The sequence below is a fragment of the Acipenser ruthenus genome, chromosome 6 (assembly GCF_902713425.1).
Source record: "Acipenser ruthenus chromosome 6, fAciRut3.2 maternal haplotype, whole genome shotgun sequence".
In the NCBI taxonomy this organism is placed as follows: Eukaryota; Metazoa; Chordata; class Actinopteri; order Acipenseriformes; family Acipenseridae; genus Acipenser; species Acipenser ruthenus.
Window position 1 is genome coordinate 39,299,720 of NC_081194.1, and position 19,529 is coordinate 39,319,248.

The 19,529-nt window shown below is 37.9% G+C and overlaps 1 protein-coding gene across 2 annotated transcripts in view; it reads right to left on the bottom strand.

Moving 5' to 3' along the window:
* Positions 1-11,705, bottom strand: part of LOC117410898 (phosphatase and actin regulator 2-like) — a 207,203-nt gene extending 195,498 nt beyond the window's left edge. For both annotated transcript variants that reach the window (XM_034921580.2, XM_059025370.1), the window contains exon 1: positions 11,493-11,705. In XM_034921580.2, coding sequence (XP_034777471.2) covers positions 11,493-11,604 — 112 coding nt within the window. In that variant the 5' untranslated portion in view covers positions 11,605-11,705. The remainder of the gene's footprint in view (positions 1-11,492) is intronic.
* Positions 11,706-19,529: the final 7,824 nt, after the last annotated feature.

Consider the following 19,529-nt stretch of genomic DNA (forward strand, 5'->3'; position numbering starts at 1 on the left):
TTTCCTCCAGTTTCCAATTGCCTTTTGATGGTGTAGGAAACTGTACTCACTGACACCTTGGCTTTCTTTGCAATTTCTCTAAAGGAAAGACCTACACTTTTAAGGGTTATAATGGTCTGTCTGTCTTTCTTTGTTAATTGCCTTTTTCTCGCCATTATGAGAGCAATATACTACTTCCTGCAGTACAATACTGTCCAAATAATGCTAGAGAGTGTAGTAACACAGTCTGTTCCAACACTGCTTTTATACAGGCAGAGGGTTTGTAAGTAATCAACAAAAGTTGGGACACCTGTAGGAATTGTTAGCATCAACTTTCAAGGCTACTTTTACTTCCATTGCTGCAGAACAGCTGTAAGTTGGTAACCCATTACTTGTTCCCTGAAAAAGGCCTTTTTGTATAACTCTGAAATGTACATTATTTTTCAGTTTTTGGTAACCTAAACTTTTTTTTTTAACCTCTGGCAGTTTACTGCTTACCTTTGTACCATTTCAGGTTATTCACTGGACTTGAACTGCTTAAATTTCAATAAAAACTGGAAAAATGGGGGTGTTCTAAAACTTTTGACCGGTAGTGTGTGTATATATATATATATATATATATATATATATATATATATATATATATATATATATATATATATATATATATAAATTATACTTTTATACTAACAATGTATTAGTTTGTGTTCATGAGTGCAAACATCCAAAATAGCAAATATATTAAATGATTACTTTTCACAAGTTTTTACAAAGGAGATACGACCTGTTCAGGAATCAATATTGCTAAGACAGAAATTGCTAAGACAGAAATCAATATTGCTAAGGGGGCTAAAACCAATTCCAAAATATTTTTCAAATATTATAACAGCAAGAGAACATTCAAAGAGGAGGTTAAATGTCTAAGAGACACAAATGGCAAAATCATAGATGAAGAAAAAAAAATAGCAAATATATTAAATGATTACTTTTCAGATGTTTTTATAAAGGAGGACACGGACAACATGCCTGACATGTCGACCTGTTCCTATCCAATTTTAAATAAGTTTAGCATAACAGAGGCAGAAGTGTTAAAGGGACTAGGAGCTCTTAAAATAAACAAATCCCCTGGGCTGGGTGAGATCCTCCCAATAGTACTTAAAGAAATGAAAGAAGTTATTTACAAACTGCTAACCACGATCATGCAACAGTCTCTTGACACAGGGGTTGTACCGACAGACTGGAAAATTGCAAACGTAATACCAATCCACAAAAAGGGAGACAAAAACCAACCAGGTAACTACAGCCCAATAAGCCTGACTTCTATTATATGTAAACTTATGGAAACTAATAACATCCAAAATGGAAAATTACCTATATGGTAACAGTATCCTGGGAGACAGTCAGCATGGAGCATGGAGATTGTGTCTAACTAATCTGCTTGATTTTTTTGAAGATGCAACATCGACAATAGATAATTGCAAAGCATATGACATGGTTTATCTAGATTTCCAGAAAGCTTTTGACAAAGTTCTGCATAAAAGATTCATTCTCAAACTGAACGCAGTAGGGATTCAAGGAAATGCATGCACATGGATTAGGGAGTGGTTAACATGTAGAAAACAGAAAGTACTGATTAGAGGAGTGTGGCAGGATGGCTTGCAGTGGTGAGGTGTGGTGACGTCATGGACCAGGAAGTAACTGAACCAAAACAACGGATGGGCGGGTGAAACTGAACGCAACGGCGTTCAGCTGAATTTATTAACAAACAAACCAAAACAAAAGATTTAAACCAAACAACAAAAACAAAAGGGCACGAGGGCCAAACGAATAAACAGTCAAACAAGTAAGTGTCGTGCTGGCTAATCCAGCACGTTTTAGCAATTGTTATTTTCTGTCTCCTCTCTATCTCCCCGTACCTCCTCTCTGTACACCCACCCCTGCAGCACAGACAGCTGCAGGTTCTTATACTCTGGCCGAGGGGTTAACTAGCTGTCAATTATCTTATTACCCCTCGGCCACAGTCTGCACGCGTTTGGTAAGGATGCGTGACTGTCAGCTAGTTAATCAGTAGCTGATCAGTCACGCATCCTCACAGGTTTTTAGATATAAATAATAAGAAATACGCGGCGCTGTTATCCGTGCCGCAAACAATAATACAAATAATAATAAATAGGGGCGGGACACTCCGCCACAAGGAGAAACCTCAAAATGGAGCAAGGTAACCAGTGGTGTACCACAGGGATCAGTATTAGGTCCTCTGCTATTCCTAATCTACATTAATGATTTAGATTCTGGTATAGTAAGCAAAATTTGCAGACGACACAAAAATAGGAGGAGTGGCAAACACTGTTGCAGCAGCAAAGGTCATTCAAAATGATCTAGACAGTATTCAGAACTGGGCAGACACATGCACACAGGCAATAAAAATGTCCATTATAAATATCATATGGGAGATACTGAAATTGAAGAAGGAATGTATGAAAAAGACCTAGGATTTTATGTTAACTCAGAAATGTCTTCATCTAGACAATGTGGGGAAGCTGTAAAAAAGGCCAACAAGATGCTCGGATATATTGTGAAAAGTGTTGAATTTAAAATTGCGGCACACAAGCGTCGTCCAACCAACCTGAACAACCTGGAGCAAATCTGCGAAGAAGAATGGGCCAAAATCACTCCGACACTGTGTGCAAAGCTCGTACATACTTACCCCAAAAGACTTAAAGCTGTTATTGCAGCGAAAGGTGGCTCTACCAAATATTAATGTGTGGGGGTTGAATACTTATGCAAGCAAGATATTTCAGTTTTTTATTTTTCTTAAAAATATTTCCCAACATAAAACCAATGTCACCTTACAATAATTGATTTTGAGTTTCAGTGTTTTAAAATAAAATATCAAACAGAACGAAATTTCAAAGTACCATTTGTAATTCAGTAATATGAGAGAATTGGTCAGGGGTCAGAATACTTTTGCAAGGCACTGTATATATATATATATATATATATATATATATATATATATATATATATATATTTATATATATAGGAATCCACATCTCGTTAACCACACAAGCTGGCATCATGAAACTCTCCACACTTTCACAGCATTGCAAGTCAACATGCAAATTTGCAGCAAGTCCGACAAACCCTGCCAAAGTTATTAAAGTGCAAAGTTAGAGGTTTAACATCGAGCATAGATTATATATATATATATATATATATATATATATATATATATATAGAGAGAGAGAGAGAGAGAGAGAGAGAGAGAGAGAGAGAGAGAGAGAGAGAGAGAGAGAGAGAGAGAGAGAGAGAGAGAGCGGCAGTAAGAATCCAAGCACACAACTTATCTTCCAAAATAGACAGCTCATTTATTTAGCAAATAGAGTGAACAGCAACACTGAGCAGCACACGGGCTGATCTCAGCTGACAGTCAGGGGGGCCCCAGAAGAACACCCCCCACTGCTCCGCACCTGCCAATGGGGCACTGGCAGGACACGCCCCCTCACTGCTCCACGCCTGCCAATGGGGCACCGGCAAGACACGCCCCCCCCCCCCCCTCCACTCACAGCAGTAGTGAATGGCAAGCAGGTGACAAGCAAGGGGAAGTGAGCAGCGGCTCCAGCAGAGTAAACCCCGCCACCATCCTCCACGACTATATATTTATATATATATATATATTAGCCTCACACAGATAAAATAGTTTCTGACGGACGCAGACTTTTTTTTGATTGATCGCCATTTAGCTTCAGAATCACATATTCAACGAAAGGCTACTACAGAGTCTGCTGAATAGAATATAAAATAAACAGCTTTCAGAAAATAAACTGGGAAGTCAGTGCAGACAAAAAATCTTCCTGTCGGTTGTGAACATACAGTTGTCAAGTACAGTAATGCAGAAAGGACGAGATTAGACAGAATGAAACCTAATTGTGACATAACAGTCTTAAAATTGCAATACTTTAGAATGCAACGGTGCACATTCTAACTCCTTTCATGTCTTCAGTGTATAAATTGCTCATTTGTGTAGTCATTTCAATGACCGCTGCTGTTTTGTAATTCTAATTGTAATTTGTAATTTTATTCCCCCCCAAAACACCAATGCTAAAAATGAACACACAATAGGTAGATAATTATTAGTTTTGCTCAAATTCTTACACCAAAAAAAAACCAAAAACAAATTAGCAAGTAGCTATTACATGGTTCAAATAGCAGCTCCCTCCATTATGAAACGAGTAGGAGAGATAACATAATAGTGAACAAAACACAATCTTGAAGTGCACAGATTTTCTGTTTTTTCATTTATTTTTGTGTAATACATTCACTACCTTATGTAGTTCTGCTTTTAACTAGTAAAACATCTTGCTTTCATAAAAAGGGGTTAGAATGTGTAGTATGCTTAAAAACAGCAATGCACCATAACAAAACTGTTAATCCTTTGCAACTGTAAATTTCAAGAACTGTGAAACTATAGTCTCTCAAATGTAAACATCTAACATTATGTACATCCAGCTGTTCATTGTGATGCAGATCACTCTCCATTACCTGACGAAGTTTCTATTTTGAGTTTTTTAGTTTGTTGTTTTCAAATTGAATTTTTTCATACCATTTGCTTTTTACAATGGAAAAGTGACCTATATTTTATTTTTGTAACAATTAGGGTGTGAATCACTCAGAAAACATTGATTTGTTTGAATTACAATTTCATCAACGTAATAGGCTCTCTCTATTTCTTTTTTATGTTTTTATGAATGCGTATGAAATCGCCTTGGTGCCCTTGGGTTGGATTTATGTTTTGCCTTTTTGCCCCCTAGAACTGCCTTGGTGCCCCGGAATCTTCACGTCCAACGAAGGCAACACTGCCTTCCCCTTCATGACCTGAACTTCATGCCCCGCAAAACAAACAAGGGCTTGCAGATGTAAAATTGTATCTGCAGAACACGGGGAGAAATTTGTGGAAAAGCAGAGTAATGCAAGTAATCTTAGAAAAAGACGAAGTTACATCAATTTAGTAAGAAATGACCTCAGTCAAATGCCCTCCATGGACTTGAATGTCATCAGAAACCCTTGAGAGAATTGTAGCCTTATTGTATACAGTTGGGTGTACATTATTTGTTATATAATTCTCTCTTTACCTATGTTTCTATTCAAACTAATTTAATTTCAATTAAGTGTGCAAGATATGGAACATTTAACAAGCAGCTGTCTTGCTTTCACTTTCTCTATCTGTGGATAAAAAGGGGTCAGTTAATTCAGTCTTCAACCTACCAGTTGCTCTTAGAAAATCCATCAACACTAGTCTACAGTACTGAAATAGTCAAATTAGATCCAGCTAAGGAGCTAAACATACTTGTATTATGACAAACCCACCTTGATGTTATTTTCTGCTTTGATGGGCCCAGTCGGTGTTATATTTTCCAGTGACAGGCCCATCAGATGCAATTGTTTTACTATTACTCAGGTTAATCATAAATAACATGCTTGATATATATATTATATATATATTATATATATATACAGTGCCTTGCGAAAGTATTCGGCCCCCTTGAACTTTGCGACCTTTTGCCACATTTCAGGCTTCAAACATAAAGATATGAAACTGTAATTTTTTGTGAAGAATCAACAAGTGGAACGAAATTTATTGGATATTTCAAACTTTTTTAACAAATAAAAAACTGAAAAATTGGGCGTGCAAAATTATTCAGCCCCCTTAAGTTAATACTTTGTAGCACCACCTTTTGCTGCGATTACAGCTGTAAGTCGCTTGGGGTATGTCTCTATCAGTTTTGCACATCGAGAGACTGAAATTTTTGCCCATTCCTTCTTGCAAAACAGCTCGAGCTCAGTGAGGTTGGATGGAGAGCATTTGTGAACAGCAGTTTTCAGTTCTTTCCACAGATTCTCGATTGGATTCAGGTCTGGACTTTGACTTGGCCATTCTAACACCTGGATATGTTTATTTGTGAACCATTCCATTGTAGATTTTGCTTTATGTTTTGGATCATTGTCTTGTTGGAAGACAAATCTCCGTCCCAGTCTCAGGTCTTTTGCAGACTCCATCAGGTTTTCTTCCAGAATGGTCCTGTATTTGGCTCCATCCATCTTCCCATCAATTTTATCCATCTTCCCTGTCCCTGCTGAAGAAAAGCAGGCCCAAACCATGATGCTGCCACCACCATGTTTGACAGTGGGGATGGTGTGTTCAGGGTGATGAGCTGTGTTGCTTTTACGCCAAACATAACGTTTTGCATTGTTGCCAAAAAGTTCGATTTTGGTTTCATCTGACCAGAGCACCTTCTTCCACATGTTTGGTGTGTCTCCCAGGTGGCTTGTGGCAAACTGTAAACGACACTTTTTATGGATATCTTTAAGAAATGGCTTTCTTCTTGCCACTCTTCCATAAAGGCCAGATTTGTGCAGTATACGACTGATTGTTGTCCTATGGACAGAGTCTCCCACCTCAGCTGTAGATCTCTGCAGTTCATCCAGAATGATCATGGGCCTCTTGGCTGCATCTCTGATCAGTCTTCTCCTTGTATGAGCTGAAAGTTTAGAGGGACGGCCAAGTCTTGGTAGATTTGCAGTGGTCTGATACTCCTTCCATTTCAATATTATCGCTTGCACAGTGCTCCTTGGGATGTTTAAAGCTTGGGAAATCTTTTTGTATCCAAATCCGGCTTTAAACTTCTCCACAACAGTATCTCGGACCTGCCTGGTGTGTTCCTTGTTCTTCATGATGCTCTCTGCGCTTTAAACGGACCTCTGAGACTATCACAGTGCAGGTGCATTTATACGGAGACTTGATTACAGGTGGATTCTATTTATCATCATTAGTCATTTAGGTCAACATTGGATCATTCAGAGATCCTCACTGAACTTCTGGAGAGAGTTTGCTGCACTGAAAGTAAAGGGGCTGAATAATTTTGCACGCCCAATTTTTCAGTTTTTTATTTGTTAAAAAAGTTTGAAATATCCAATAAATTTCGTTCCACTTCATGATTGTGTCCCACTTGTTGTTGATTCTTCACAAAAAATTACAGTTTCATATCTTTATGTTTGAAGCCTGAAATGTGGCAAAAGGTCGCAAAGTTCAAGGGGGCCGAATACTTTCGCAAGGCACTGTATATATATATATATATATATATATATATATATATATACAGACGTGCTCAAATTTGTTGGTACACTTACAGCTCATTGAAATAATGCTTCATTGCTCCTGAAAAGTGATGAAATTAAAAGCTATTTTATCATGTATACTTGCATGCCTTTGGTATGTCATAGAATAAAGCAACGAAGCTATGAAAAGAGATGAATTATTGCTGATTCTACAAAGATATTCTAAAATGGCCTGGACACATTTGTTGGTACCCCTTAGAAAAGATAATAAATAATTGGATTATAGTGATATTTCAAACTAATTAGTTTCTTTAATTAGTATCACACATGTCTCCAATCTTGTAATCAGTCATTCAGCCTATTTAAATGGAGAAAAGTAGTCACTGTGCTGTTTGGTATCATTGTGTGCACCACACTGAACATGGACCAGAGAAAGCAAAGGAGAGAGTTGTCTGAGGAGATCAGAAAGAAAATAATAGACAAGCATGGTAAACGTAAAGGCTACAAGACCATCTCCAAGCAGCTTGATGTTCCTGTGACAACAGTTGCAAATATTATTAAGAAGTTTAAGGTCCATGGAACTGTAGCCAACCTCCCTGGGCGCAGCCGCAAGAGGAAAATCGACCCCAGATTGAACAGAAGGATAGTGCGAATGGTAGAAAAAGAACCAAGGATAACTGCCAAAGAGATACAAGCTGAACTCCAAAGTGAAGGTACGTCAGTTTCTGATCGCACCATCCGTCGCTTTTTGAGCGAAAGTGGGCTCCATGGAAGACGACCCAGGAGGACTCCACTTTTGAAAGAAAAACATAAAAAAGCCAGACTGGAATTTGCTAAAATGCATATTGATGAGCCACACTCCTTCTGGGAGAATGTCCTTTGGACAGATGAGTCAAAACTGGAGCTTTTTGGCAAGTCACATCAGCTCTATGTTCACAGATGAAAAAATGAAGCTTTCAAAGAAAAGAACACCATACCTACAGTGAAACATGGAGGAGGCTCGGTTATGTTTTGGGGCTGCTTTGCTGCGCCTGGCACAGGGTGCCTTGAATCTGTGCAGGGCACAATGAAATCTCAAGACTATGAAGGCATTCTGGAGCGAAACGTACTGCCCAGTGTCAGAAAGCTCTGTCTCAGTCGCAGGTCATGGGTCCTCCAACAGGATAATGACCCAAAACACACAGCTAAAAGCACCCAAGAATGGATAAGAACAAAACATTGGACTATTCTGAAGTGGCCTTCTGAGTCCTGATCTGAATCCTATCGAACATCTATGGAAAGAGCTGAAACTTGCAGTCTAGAGAAGGCACCCATCAAACTTGAGACAGCTGGAGCAGTTTGCTCAGGAAGAGTGGGCCAAACTACCTGTTAACAGGTGCAGAAGTCTCATTGAGAGCTACAGAAAACGTTTGATTGCAGTGATTGCCTCTAAAGGTTGCGCAACAAAATATTAGGTTAAGGGTCCCATAATTTTTGTCCATGCCATTTTCATTTGTTTTATTATTTACAATATTATGTTGAATAAAAAATCAAATGCAAAGTCTGATTTCTATTAGATATGGAATAAACAATGGTGGATGCCAATTACTTTTGTCAGTTTCAAGTTATTTCAGAGAAAATTGTGCATTCTTCGATTTTTGTGGAGGGGTACCAACAAATTTGAGCACGTCTGTATATACACACACACACACACACACACACACACACACACATTAAATGTCTCCTATCTTAACAGAAATACCCTAAATATGATCCACTTACTCCACTGTAGTGTTGTCCTTGGCTCAGGACTGCTGGATATACCAGTCTTGGCAGTCACCAGTCAGGAAAATAGTTTGTTTGGGTAAAACAGAGAACAAAAGCTCCACCCACTCATTCAGCATGTTTAGTAAATGAATCATATTTAGGGTACCACTGAACCTCTGAGATAGATTGCCCATTATAATATTTAGAATATTTTTAAAAAGGAGACAATACAATCTCCGGGTTTCCACACAGATTAGAAAGTCGATACTCTCTCTCTACTGTCATGATTTACAGGACATAGCACACACATACCTCACGCTACAGGAAGTGTGCGTCTTAAACATTGTACGACTTTAAAGGGTGGATAAATGACCTCATGCTAAAAAGCCATACAATTGAAAAAAAACAAACAATTTTTTTGCATGGAAATATGTTCGGAAGCCGAGACTTCAGCAGTGAAAATGCCATTTGTAAAAGGAAGGCAGGCATCTCATAAATTAAGCAACATAACCCGAAGAGGGTTTTAATGTCTGGTAAGGCCCACCTCATGCCGTTAAATGTTGCTAGCCAAAGGCGTATAAGGAGATAAGGCCAGTGAAGACGTGGCTCAGCCTGGCCTTTGTAAGCACTTGTGATTATTTTGTTAAACTTTTTTTTTTGGCCCTTGTGCCCTCTGTTTATTTGTTGTTCTTTTTGTTCCCATTTGGGGTTAATAAACTTGCGCAAACAGCACTTCACTGCAGCTTTTCTGACTCTCTTATTCCTGACACTATCCTGCCACATACGGTGTCAGTGTGGGATAGCGCCCCCTGAAAGAATTAGAGCAGGACTGCAAGTAAAAAAATATCATGGAAGAAGAGCTTGGGTGCGGAGCCTGCGGAGGGGGTAGGTACCTCCAAGGTGTGTGCCTGTACGAGTCGGCTGAGGAATGGCTCCGCCTGAAGGTCCAACCCCAGCCGCCCGCCCAACAGCACGAGACGCACCCCTCTGCCTTTCAAGGCCCCACAGGATAGCAGTTTGCCTCGAGGACACTAGGTGCTGTGCTGCCCCCTCCAATATGAGGAGGAGGCGCTACCTTCCTGAACACCTGAGAGGAAGGAACGACCTGCCCGAAAGAGGAAGAAGGGGAGGGGCAGACATTCCCAGAGCCAGAGGGATAGGAGTCACCGCCATCTCCAGAGCCCCCCCCCCCCAGTCTACCAGACTGTGATTGTGTAAACACAATCATACTGAAGTGTCTTTCTGGGCCTGTGATTGAATAAACAAGATAAAAAACGCACTTCATTTTATTGACTTAATGGGCCACCATACTTTGTCGGACACGCATATCATTGCATAGGGGAGGGATTACATTTTACTTTTTTTTTTTTTTTTTTCATGTGTCAATATCTTTTTTTTTACAACATTTATAAATATCAAGAAATGAGTGGATATAAGCAGATAATCCTTAACAAAATCATTTATTTATTTATTTTTATTACTGATAATGGAATGAAGAACTATTATTTAATTTATAAATATGTATTTTGAGAAAATAGAGTCTATTATTGCTTATAATGATCATAAGAATAAACGTTTATTATGGCATTGTAGTTTTACTATGTGTGCTTATAATAGTTAGCCTTTTGTAGTTCATTTAGCACGATTTATTCTGTTCTTGCTGTTTGTAAAATATTGCTTTGATGATAGGATATTCTGTGTATGTGATTACTGTTTATCTACAGAAATGTACATGCACACAATAATATAAACGTTCCCACTCTACAGAATTTCATATCAAGATAGCAAAATCAAATATTCTCTAGTGTCCTGAGATAATATTTTCAAGTCTCTACTACTAAAAATACATGTTTGATGATTTTCAAAAGATAGAAAGGCAAAGAGCTAAAATATTTTAAAAATAAAAATCGCAAAATCACTCAGGTGAAACAATGTATTGTAATTTGCCCAAAAACAAGTTTTTTGCAACACAACTTTCAGGAAGTATTTTAAGGTCCCACTGAAAAACACTTGGGTTCTTAAGAGTTAAGTAGATAACAAATCACATACAATGATATAAACCCTCATTTAATATACTTTTGAAATATTAAAATGTTATTCAACTTCTAAACCTTTTCTCATGACTGAAAAATTCTATCGTATTCTTAAAATTGCATACAAGTTTGTGAGACCCAAGAAGGTCGAATACATTTAGTATATAATGAAAACATCTAATAATTGCATCCAAAGTTTGAGAAATTGTAAAACAAACTAATTAGTTTATAATGGTTTTATGCGGTTGGGAGTCACATACATAATCATTTAAAACAATTCTGTTAAAAAAATGGCCTTAAGTATTTTCGAAACAATTAAACTTTTCAAAACAATGTATGCACTCTCATCCTCTCATCCTCTCATCCTGTTAATGCATGACTGTCTCACGACACGCTCCTTTTCAATTTGCAACACCTGTCATTTCGTTTGTTTCATTGCCAGAGGACTAATGTATGCAGGCATACTCAATAAAATAAATTACACATTATCTAACTGCAGAAGAAAACGAATAACTGCAATTGCCAATTAAAAAGGTACGTATTTCATTTGTTTTCATTAACAGTCGGCTCTCAGTTAAGATTTCAATTCGAGTTTAAACAAAATAAAAAGGATCGTACCAGAACTTGCAGTGGTGAGCCGAAGTATCCTGGACCTAAATCCAGAAGTGTCACTTTTGGAGCGAACTCTCTGTACAGGACTGATGATCAGTTTTGTGTTTATCGCCGCCATTTCGTCTTATTTGAAAGAGTTGACAAAGAAGCCGGTCTTCAGTTCAAACAAAAAGTAAACGAAACTGCACAATCTCCGGTAGGAAGGGACCGCCTACAGACTTTAACTACTTGTTCGCCGGCTACACAAAGCAAGTTCAGAGTAAAACCTGTTGGAAATGTATCTGATGAATTTACATCAAAACACAACAAAGCTGAATGAAACGGTGCTTACAATTAAAACATAAATTATAATTTGTGTATAATTGAATGAATCGCAATATGTATACCTTATTTATAGTCAAAATATGGTATAGCATTTAGCTAACACAAATATTCGTGAATAAAATGTAATAATTATTATTCAAACATATATACTTGCAATACCGTTTAACTGTGTTTTTCACAAATATGTCGACAGTTAACACCAATGTGTGCAAATAGTGATGAAATATGCATTACACATTTACTGTAAATAATTATAAAATTATTGCTTTAACAAACCAGGAAAATACTGGCCAACTCGGGTCCTGGAGTACCAGGATCCAGCAGGTTTTATAGCTAACCCTTAATCATAAATTCCTAAAGACGTGTAACAATTTAATTTTGACTGAGTTAAGCAGGGACTTTGTTCAGTTAAGTAATTTAGAGATAATTTGGAACAAAAACCTGAACACCCTGCAGCTATCATGGACCAGAGCTGACCACTGCTGATTTAATTCAACACATTAACTGGTTAAATTGATCAACAACAATTTGCATTCTTCAGAAATTGATTATTAAGAGTTACCGATAAAACATGCTGGATTGTGGCGCTCCTGGACCAGGGCTGGCCACCCCTAGACCATTAAAACAGACCGCATTGTTACACAATATAGCACAACATTCCCAAACGCAAAATTAAACGGAAACAACAATTATTGAAGAGAGTGCCATGGATGTATTTTGTTCACATGGTGTCCACCTTCACAGTTCTCAAGGTGTAACAACAGGTCCACCACAATAATAAAGAGTTCAAATCATTTTTTCGTTTTTTTCCTTACTATTTTATAATGTGTGTTTAAACCATTTGAAATGTCATAGGTAGAGACCCATGCAATTCTTATTATTTTTCACAAATTTTGTTTTATTTAATTTTGTCTGCTAAAAATGTTGTTTTATTTCGTTTTATTACAGATACACATTAATAAAATAACTGAAATAGGTGGATATCAATAAAAACAAAGTATGCATCATGTTTTAAGTATATACATTTTTTTTATTAAACATCATCCACTTGTTTAACATTTTGAAATAAATAGACCTAGCACAGAAAAATAATTTAGTTTCCATAATTTCTCATTAGTAGCACTAATGGTATTGTACCTTAAGTCCCCCACTCTAGTTGTACAATTTCTCAACTGCCTAGTTACAATAAATACTGCCCATGCCATATATATATATACTGTGGGGCTGTCATAATTGTGCATACAGCAATCTATCCATTAAAAAAACCGCTAGGAATTGTATTCCAATCCCATTGCACTGAAGCAGGGCTCCAGTATACAACCAGGTTGGGGTTTCTCAATATTTAACACTACGCAAAGCAGATTCATTCATTTGAAACCAAAACAGCATTTGCTCCAATCTATCTCCAAAATTAAAAAAAAGTCATTCTATGTTTGTTTTATAATTATTTTTAGTTTTATATGTTGCATTATGTTTTATTTTGTGTTATTTCATATTTGTGAAAACACTGGGCTCTAGTCATAGGTAAGCATTGTAAAGATTAACAAGCTATGGTAAACATATTAATAAACATGGTAAACACATAGTATAACCATGGGAAAAGTATGGTTAAACTGCAAAAATACTGTGGTAAACTTGTATAAGGGATAGCTCATTTACCTGTGAGACTGTGTTGATCTTTTACACATAGCACGTTCATTTTGAAAAGAGCTTTGAAACAGAGTTTAAAGTTGTAAGTGTACAAAGTTAAGAACATAAGAACATAAGAAAGTTTACAAACGAGAGGAGGCTATTCAGCCCATCTTGCTTGTTTGGTTGTTAGCAGCTTATTGATCCCAGAATCTCATCAAGCAGCTTCTTGAAGGATCCCAGGGTGTCAGCTTCAACAACATTACTGGGGAGTTGGTTGCAGACCCTCACAATTCTCTGTGTAAAAAAGTGCCTCCTATTTTCTGTTCTGAATGCCCCTTTATCTAATCTCCATTTGTGACCCCTGGTCCTTGTTTCTTTTTTCAGGTCAAAAAAGTCCCTTGCGTCAACATTGTCTATACCTTTTAGGATTTTGAATGTTTGAATCAGATCGCCGCGTAGTCTTCTTTTCAAGACTGAATAGATTAAATTATTTTAGCCTGTCTGCATATGACATGCCTTTTAAACCCGGGATAATTCTGGTTGCTCTTCTTTGCACTCTTTCTAGAGCAGCAATATCCTTTTTGTAACGAGGTGACCAGAACTGAACACAATATTCTAGGTGAGGTCTTACTAATGCATTGTAGAGTTTTAACATTACTTCCCTTGATTTAAATTCAACACTTCTCACAATATATCCGATCATCTTGTTAGCCTTTTTTATAGCTTCCGCACATTGTCTAGATGAAGACATTTCTGAGTCAACATAAACGCCTAGGTCTTTTTCATAGTTCCCTTCTTCAATTTCAGTATCTCCCATATGATATTTATAATACACATTTTTATTGCCCGCATGCAATACTTTACACTTTTCTCTATTAAATTTAATTTGCCATGTGTCTGCCCAATTCTGAATGCTGTCTAGATCATTTTGAATGACCTTTGCTGCTTCAACAGTGTTTGCCTCCTATTTTTGTGTCGTCTGCAAATTTAACGAGTTTGCTTACTATACCAGAATCTAAATCATTAATGTAGATTAGGAATAGCAGAGGACCTAATACTGATCCCTGTGGTACACCACTGGTTACCTCACTCCATTTTGAGGTTTCTCCTCTAATCAGTACTTTCTGTTTTCTACCTGTTAACCACTCCCTAATCCATGTGCATGCATTTCCTTGAATCCCTACTGCGTTCAGTTTGAGAATTAATCTTTTATGCGGGACTTTGTCAAAAGCTTTCTGGAAATCTAAATAAACCATGTTGTATGCTTGGCAGTTATCCATTTTCAATGTTGCATCCTCAAAAAAGTCAAGCAGGTTAGTTAGACATGATCTCCCTTTCCTAAAACCATGCTGACTGTCTCCCAGGATATTGTTACCATATAGGTAATTTTCCATTTTGGATCTTATTATAGTTTCCATAAGTTTACATATAATAGAAGTCAGGCTTATTGGTCTGTAGTTACCTGGTTCGGTTTTGTCTCCCTTTTTGTGGATCGGTATTACGTTTGCTATTTTCCAGTCTGTCGGTACAACCCCTGTGTCAAGAGACTGTTGCATGATCTTGGTTAGCGGTTTGTAAATAACTTCTTTCATTTCTTTGAGTACTATTGGGAGGATCTCATCTGGCCCAGGGGATTTGTTTATTTTAAGAACTCCTAGTCCCTTTAACACTTCTGCCTCTGTTATGCTAAACTTATTTAAAATTGGATAGGAACAGGTCGACATGTCGGGCATGTTGTCTGTGTCCTCCTTTGTAAGAACCTGTGAAAAGTAATCATTTAATATAGTTGCTATTTTTTTTTCTTCATCTATGATTTTGCCATTTGTGTCTCTCAGACATTTAACCTCCTCTTTGAATGTTCTCTTGCTGTTATAATATTGGAAAAATAATTTTGGAATTGGTTTTAGCCCCCTTAGCAATATTGATTTCTATCTCTCTCTTGGCCTTTCTAACTTCCTTTCTGACTTGTGTTTGCAGTTCCAAGTACTCTTTCTGTGTACTTTGTTTTTGGTCCCTTTTAAACGCTCTGTAAAGTGCCTTTTTTCGCTGAATACTTTTTTAATTGATCTATTAAACCATTTTGGTCATTTTGTTTTAGATTTAGATTTGTCTACTTTTGGGATGTCATTGTTTTGCACCTCTAGTACTACATTTTTAAAAAAACAGCCACCCTTTTTCTGTGGATGTTTTCTCTATTTTACTCCAATCTACTTCTGTTAGTCTCCGTTTCATACCTTCATAGTTTGCTTTTCTAAAATTGTAAACCTTAGCTTTAGTCATTACTTTTGGGGTTTTAAAAAATATTTCAAATGAGACCATGTTGTGGTCTGAGTTTGCCAATGGCTCTCTGACCGCTGTTTTAGTTATTTTGTCTTTGTTATTTGAAAAGACTAAATCAAGGCATGCCTCCCCTCTAGTTGGTGCCTTGACAAATTGCGTTAGGAAGCAGTCATTTGTCATTTCCACCATTTCAATTTTGTCCGTCGTGCCCCCCATCGGGTTTTCCCATTTTATACGAGGGAAGTTGAAATCCCCCATTAGTATGGCTTCTCCTTTTCTACAGGCATTTCGAATGTCATTGTACAACAGATTATTTTGCTCAGCGTCTGAATTTGGCGGTCTATAGCATGCTCCTATTATTATGCCCTTTGAATTTGTGTCCATTATTCTGACCCATATTGATTCTGGATTGTTTTCTTTGTCCTGATTTAACACCTGGGCTTGAAGACTATTTCTTATGTATAGTGCTACCCCTCCGCCTCTTCGTCCTGCCTGTCTTTCCTATATAGTGTGTACCCACTAATATTATATTCGTCTCCATCACGCTCAGACAACCAAGTTTCTGTAACACCTATCACATCGTAGTTACTTGTTAGTGCAGTAGCTTCAAGTTCTAACTTTTTGTTTCTGAGACTACTAGCATTAAGATAAATACATTTAATAGTGGTCTTACCTGAGTTGTTGCCCTTGTTTGATGTGGTCTCCCTTCTGTTTTTTTGTTTTCTCCCCCCTTCCTTTCTAGTTTAAATGCTTCTGACCTCCTCAAGGATCCTTTCTCTGAGTAGATTGGTTCCCTTTCTGTTTAAGTGCAGTACGTCCCACCTGTATAGATAGTCCTTGTTATAGAATGTGCTCCAATGTTCATGAAAGGTGAAACCTTCCTGTGTGCACCACGATTTCAGCCATGCATTTTGATTTTGTATTTCCAGCTGTCCATATGGTCCTTTGCAAGGCGCCGGCAGTATCCCAGAAAATACCACAGTTTTGGTCTTGTCTTTTAATTTCCTTCCTAGCTCTGAATTTGTTTTGCAGGGATCTTGGCCTGTCTCTCCCAATGTTGTTTGTACCGATGTGGACGACTACTACCGGGTCGTCTCCTGTTCGTTCTAGGAGCCTGTCCACATTCTCAGTGATGTGCTTGACTGAGGCTCCTGGAAGGCAGCACACTGTTGTAGTAAGGAGGTCCAAACTGCGAACTGAACTTGCTGTGTTTCTCAATATGGAGTCCCCAAAAATCATGACCTCCCTTCTTTTTGCTGCCTGGCCAGTACTGTTTATAGGGTCCTGGATGTTGTTTCTTTCATTCTCTTGATGTTGGTTTTGGTCATCTAAATGTTGAAGTGGCTCAAATTTGTTGGATGTCTGGATTTCTGGTGGTTGTGTTTGACGAAGTTTCTTTTTTTCCCTGCTTCTGCCTATCTGAACCCAGCTGTTTCGACTCTCTTCCATCTCCCTGATGGCTTTCAGTCTGCTAGGGGTGCAGACTTCCATGAATTGTGAGTCCGAGAAAAATAGGTAGAAAGGCTACAAACTTGAATAGACCCATATATGTCCTGGTTAAGATTGTCAGGATGTTAACAATAAAAATACAAGTTGTCAGGATGTTAACAATAAAAATACAAATTACAGGTACGTTATTTAAAGTTGTAGCAACATGTGGGAATGTATAACGCTATATTTTTCGGAACCTCACTACTTACTCTTTCACTTACATAGCAATGTGTTCTGGTACTTGTATTCCTGTATCTCTTAAAGAAAGGGTTAACATGATTTAAAAAACTAAGCTGTCTCAGTGACCCTGGAGCCTGGTCGTACTATGAAGAAAATCAGAGACTCAAACGGTAAGTATCAGTTACTTTTTTGTAGTATTTTATGATGTTTGCAGTCATTCAGAGTGGTTTGGGGTTCTGTTTCTCCAATATAGAGTTATTATGATCACTACCTTTAGTGAGACAGGGCTTGTTGCAGTGGCTGTAGGCTCTAGAATGCCACACTCTGTGGTGGACCCTAACACAGTATCCACTTTTAAACTTCAATTAACAAAGAGTAGAGCCAATATGAATACATGAAGGCTAATCAAAAAGGAAAAAAGTGACAACCAAATGTAAAAGGATCGTCCAGAGGGTGTCCAAGGTAAACTCCTGTCAACATCCAATCAATGTGTGAGAATATACAGTAAAGATGCATCTGTATGAAGCTGGTCTAGAGGGTAAATATTGAGTCAGGAAACTGTTAACATCTGAGAAAAATAGGTAGAAAGGCTACAAACTTGAATATACCCATATATGTCCTGGTTAAGATTATATATGTAGGGCAGCAGTGTGGAGTAGTGGTTAGGGCTCTGGACTCTTGACCGGAGGGTTATGGGTTCAATCCCCGGTGGGGACACTGCTGCTGTACCCTTGAGCAAGGTACTTTACCTAGATTGCTCCAGTAAAAACCCAACTGTATAAATGGGTAATTGTATGTAAAAATAATGTGATATCTTGTAAGTCGCCCTGGATAAGGGCGTCTGCTAAGAAATAAATTATTATTATTATATGTCCTGGTTAAGGTTATCATAGGTGCCTTCCATGGATGCTGTGTAGATGCTTGAGCAACCCCTGACAACAGGGAAGTACAGTAGTAGGGGTGGAATCTATACATACTTATGTCACACTTTGCATACAGTTTCTATGTGACGTTGCCTTACCCACATATTCTATCTGTCTATATATATTTAGAGTAGGTGGCACTTGCAGAGTTGCAAGGTCATATTGCCACATGACTTGAGTTGAATGAGGAAGGCTGTTTAGTCCTGGCACTTTTCGGCAGGCAGATTCATTACTGGAGCAACAGAATCGACAACCGCTCAAAATGATTACAGACACCATAAAACAGTAAGGGAAAAAGCAACTAAAATTTGATCTATAGTAGCCTACTTAATGTAAGCCAGAATACAAAAAGACATTGTACATGGATGTCAGAACTCCAGAAACAAGCTAGTCCCAGAAAGTAAGGAGTGTGATTAAACTACTATTATAAAAGGGTGAGGTGTCAGCAGATTTCATGACCTTTTATGTTCTTGCTTAACACCTTTGCTGCTTGATTCACACTTTTGCAAAGGATTGTAGGTTCCGGGCACTGTGCTTACAGATTTAGTGTACAGGTTCATGTGTACTCCATTTTTTTATGTTTTTGTTGCTGGTGTAACTGCCTCTGTGGTTTAATTTGTGACTAAACTTCCTGTAACGCTTTGAGATCATTAGTTTCACTTTCAATAAATTGATAAATACAGAGGTATGAAAGGGGGTGTGTGGGTGAGTCCATGATGCACATGGAGAAGGTATTTGAGACGCCCCACAGGCGCACGTTTTATTTATTTTACCAACAATGGTAGTGTTTGTTCTTTTGTCATAGTTATTTTCAGCACATGCAAGTGCCAGTTTAATAAACAAAACAGTGAAAAAAACCAAAACGATGAAAGAAAAAAAGAAAACCAAACACTGTAAACAAAACTACAAAACAATATGTGTATACCTGGAATCAGAAGGTAGCAAAGGGCCTACAATGTCCATCACAATGCGTTCAAGGGGAGTGGAAATAATTGGCAGAGAGACCAAAGGGGCGGGGTGCACTCGACCCGGCGCTATTCGCTGGCAGTCTGGGCATCTGGCTACATATCTCGACACTTTCCTACTTAATAAAATCAGGCCAATATGCGTTTCTCACGAAGGACAATTAAGTCAGGGGTAAGTATAATTATTGTAATTGCTAAAGGTAGCCAAACTACGCCACCTGGTGGAATATACGGGCACCAGGTCCCGA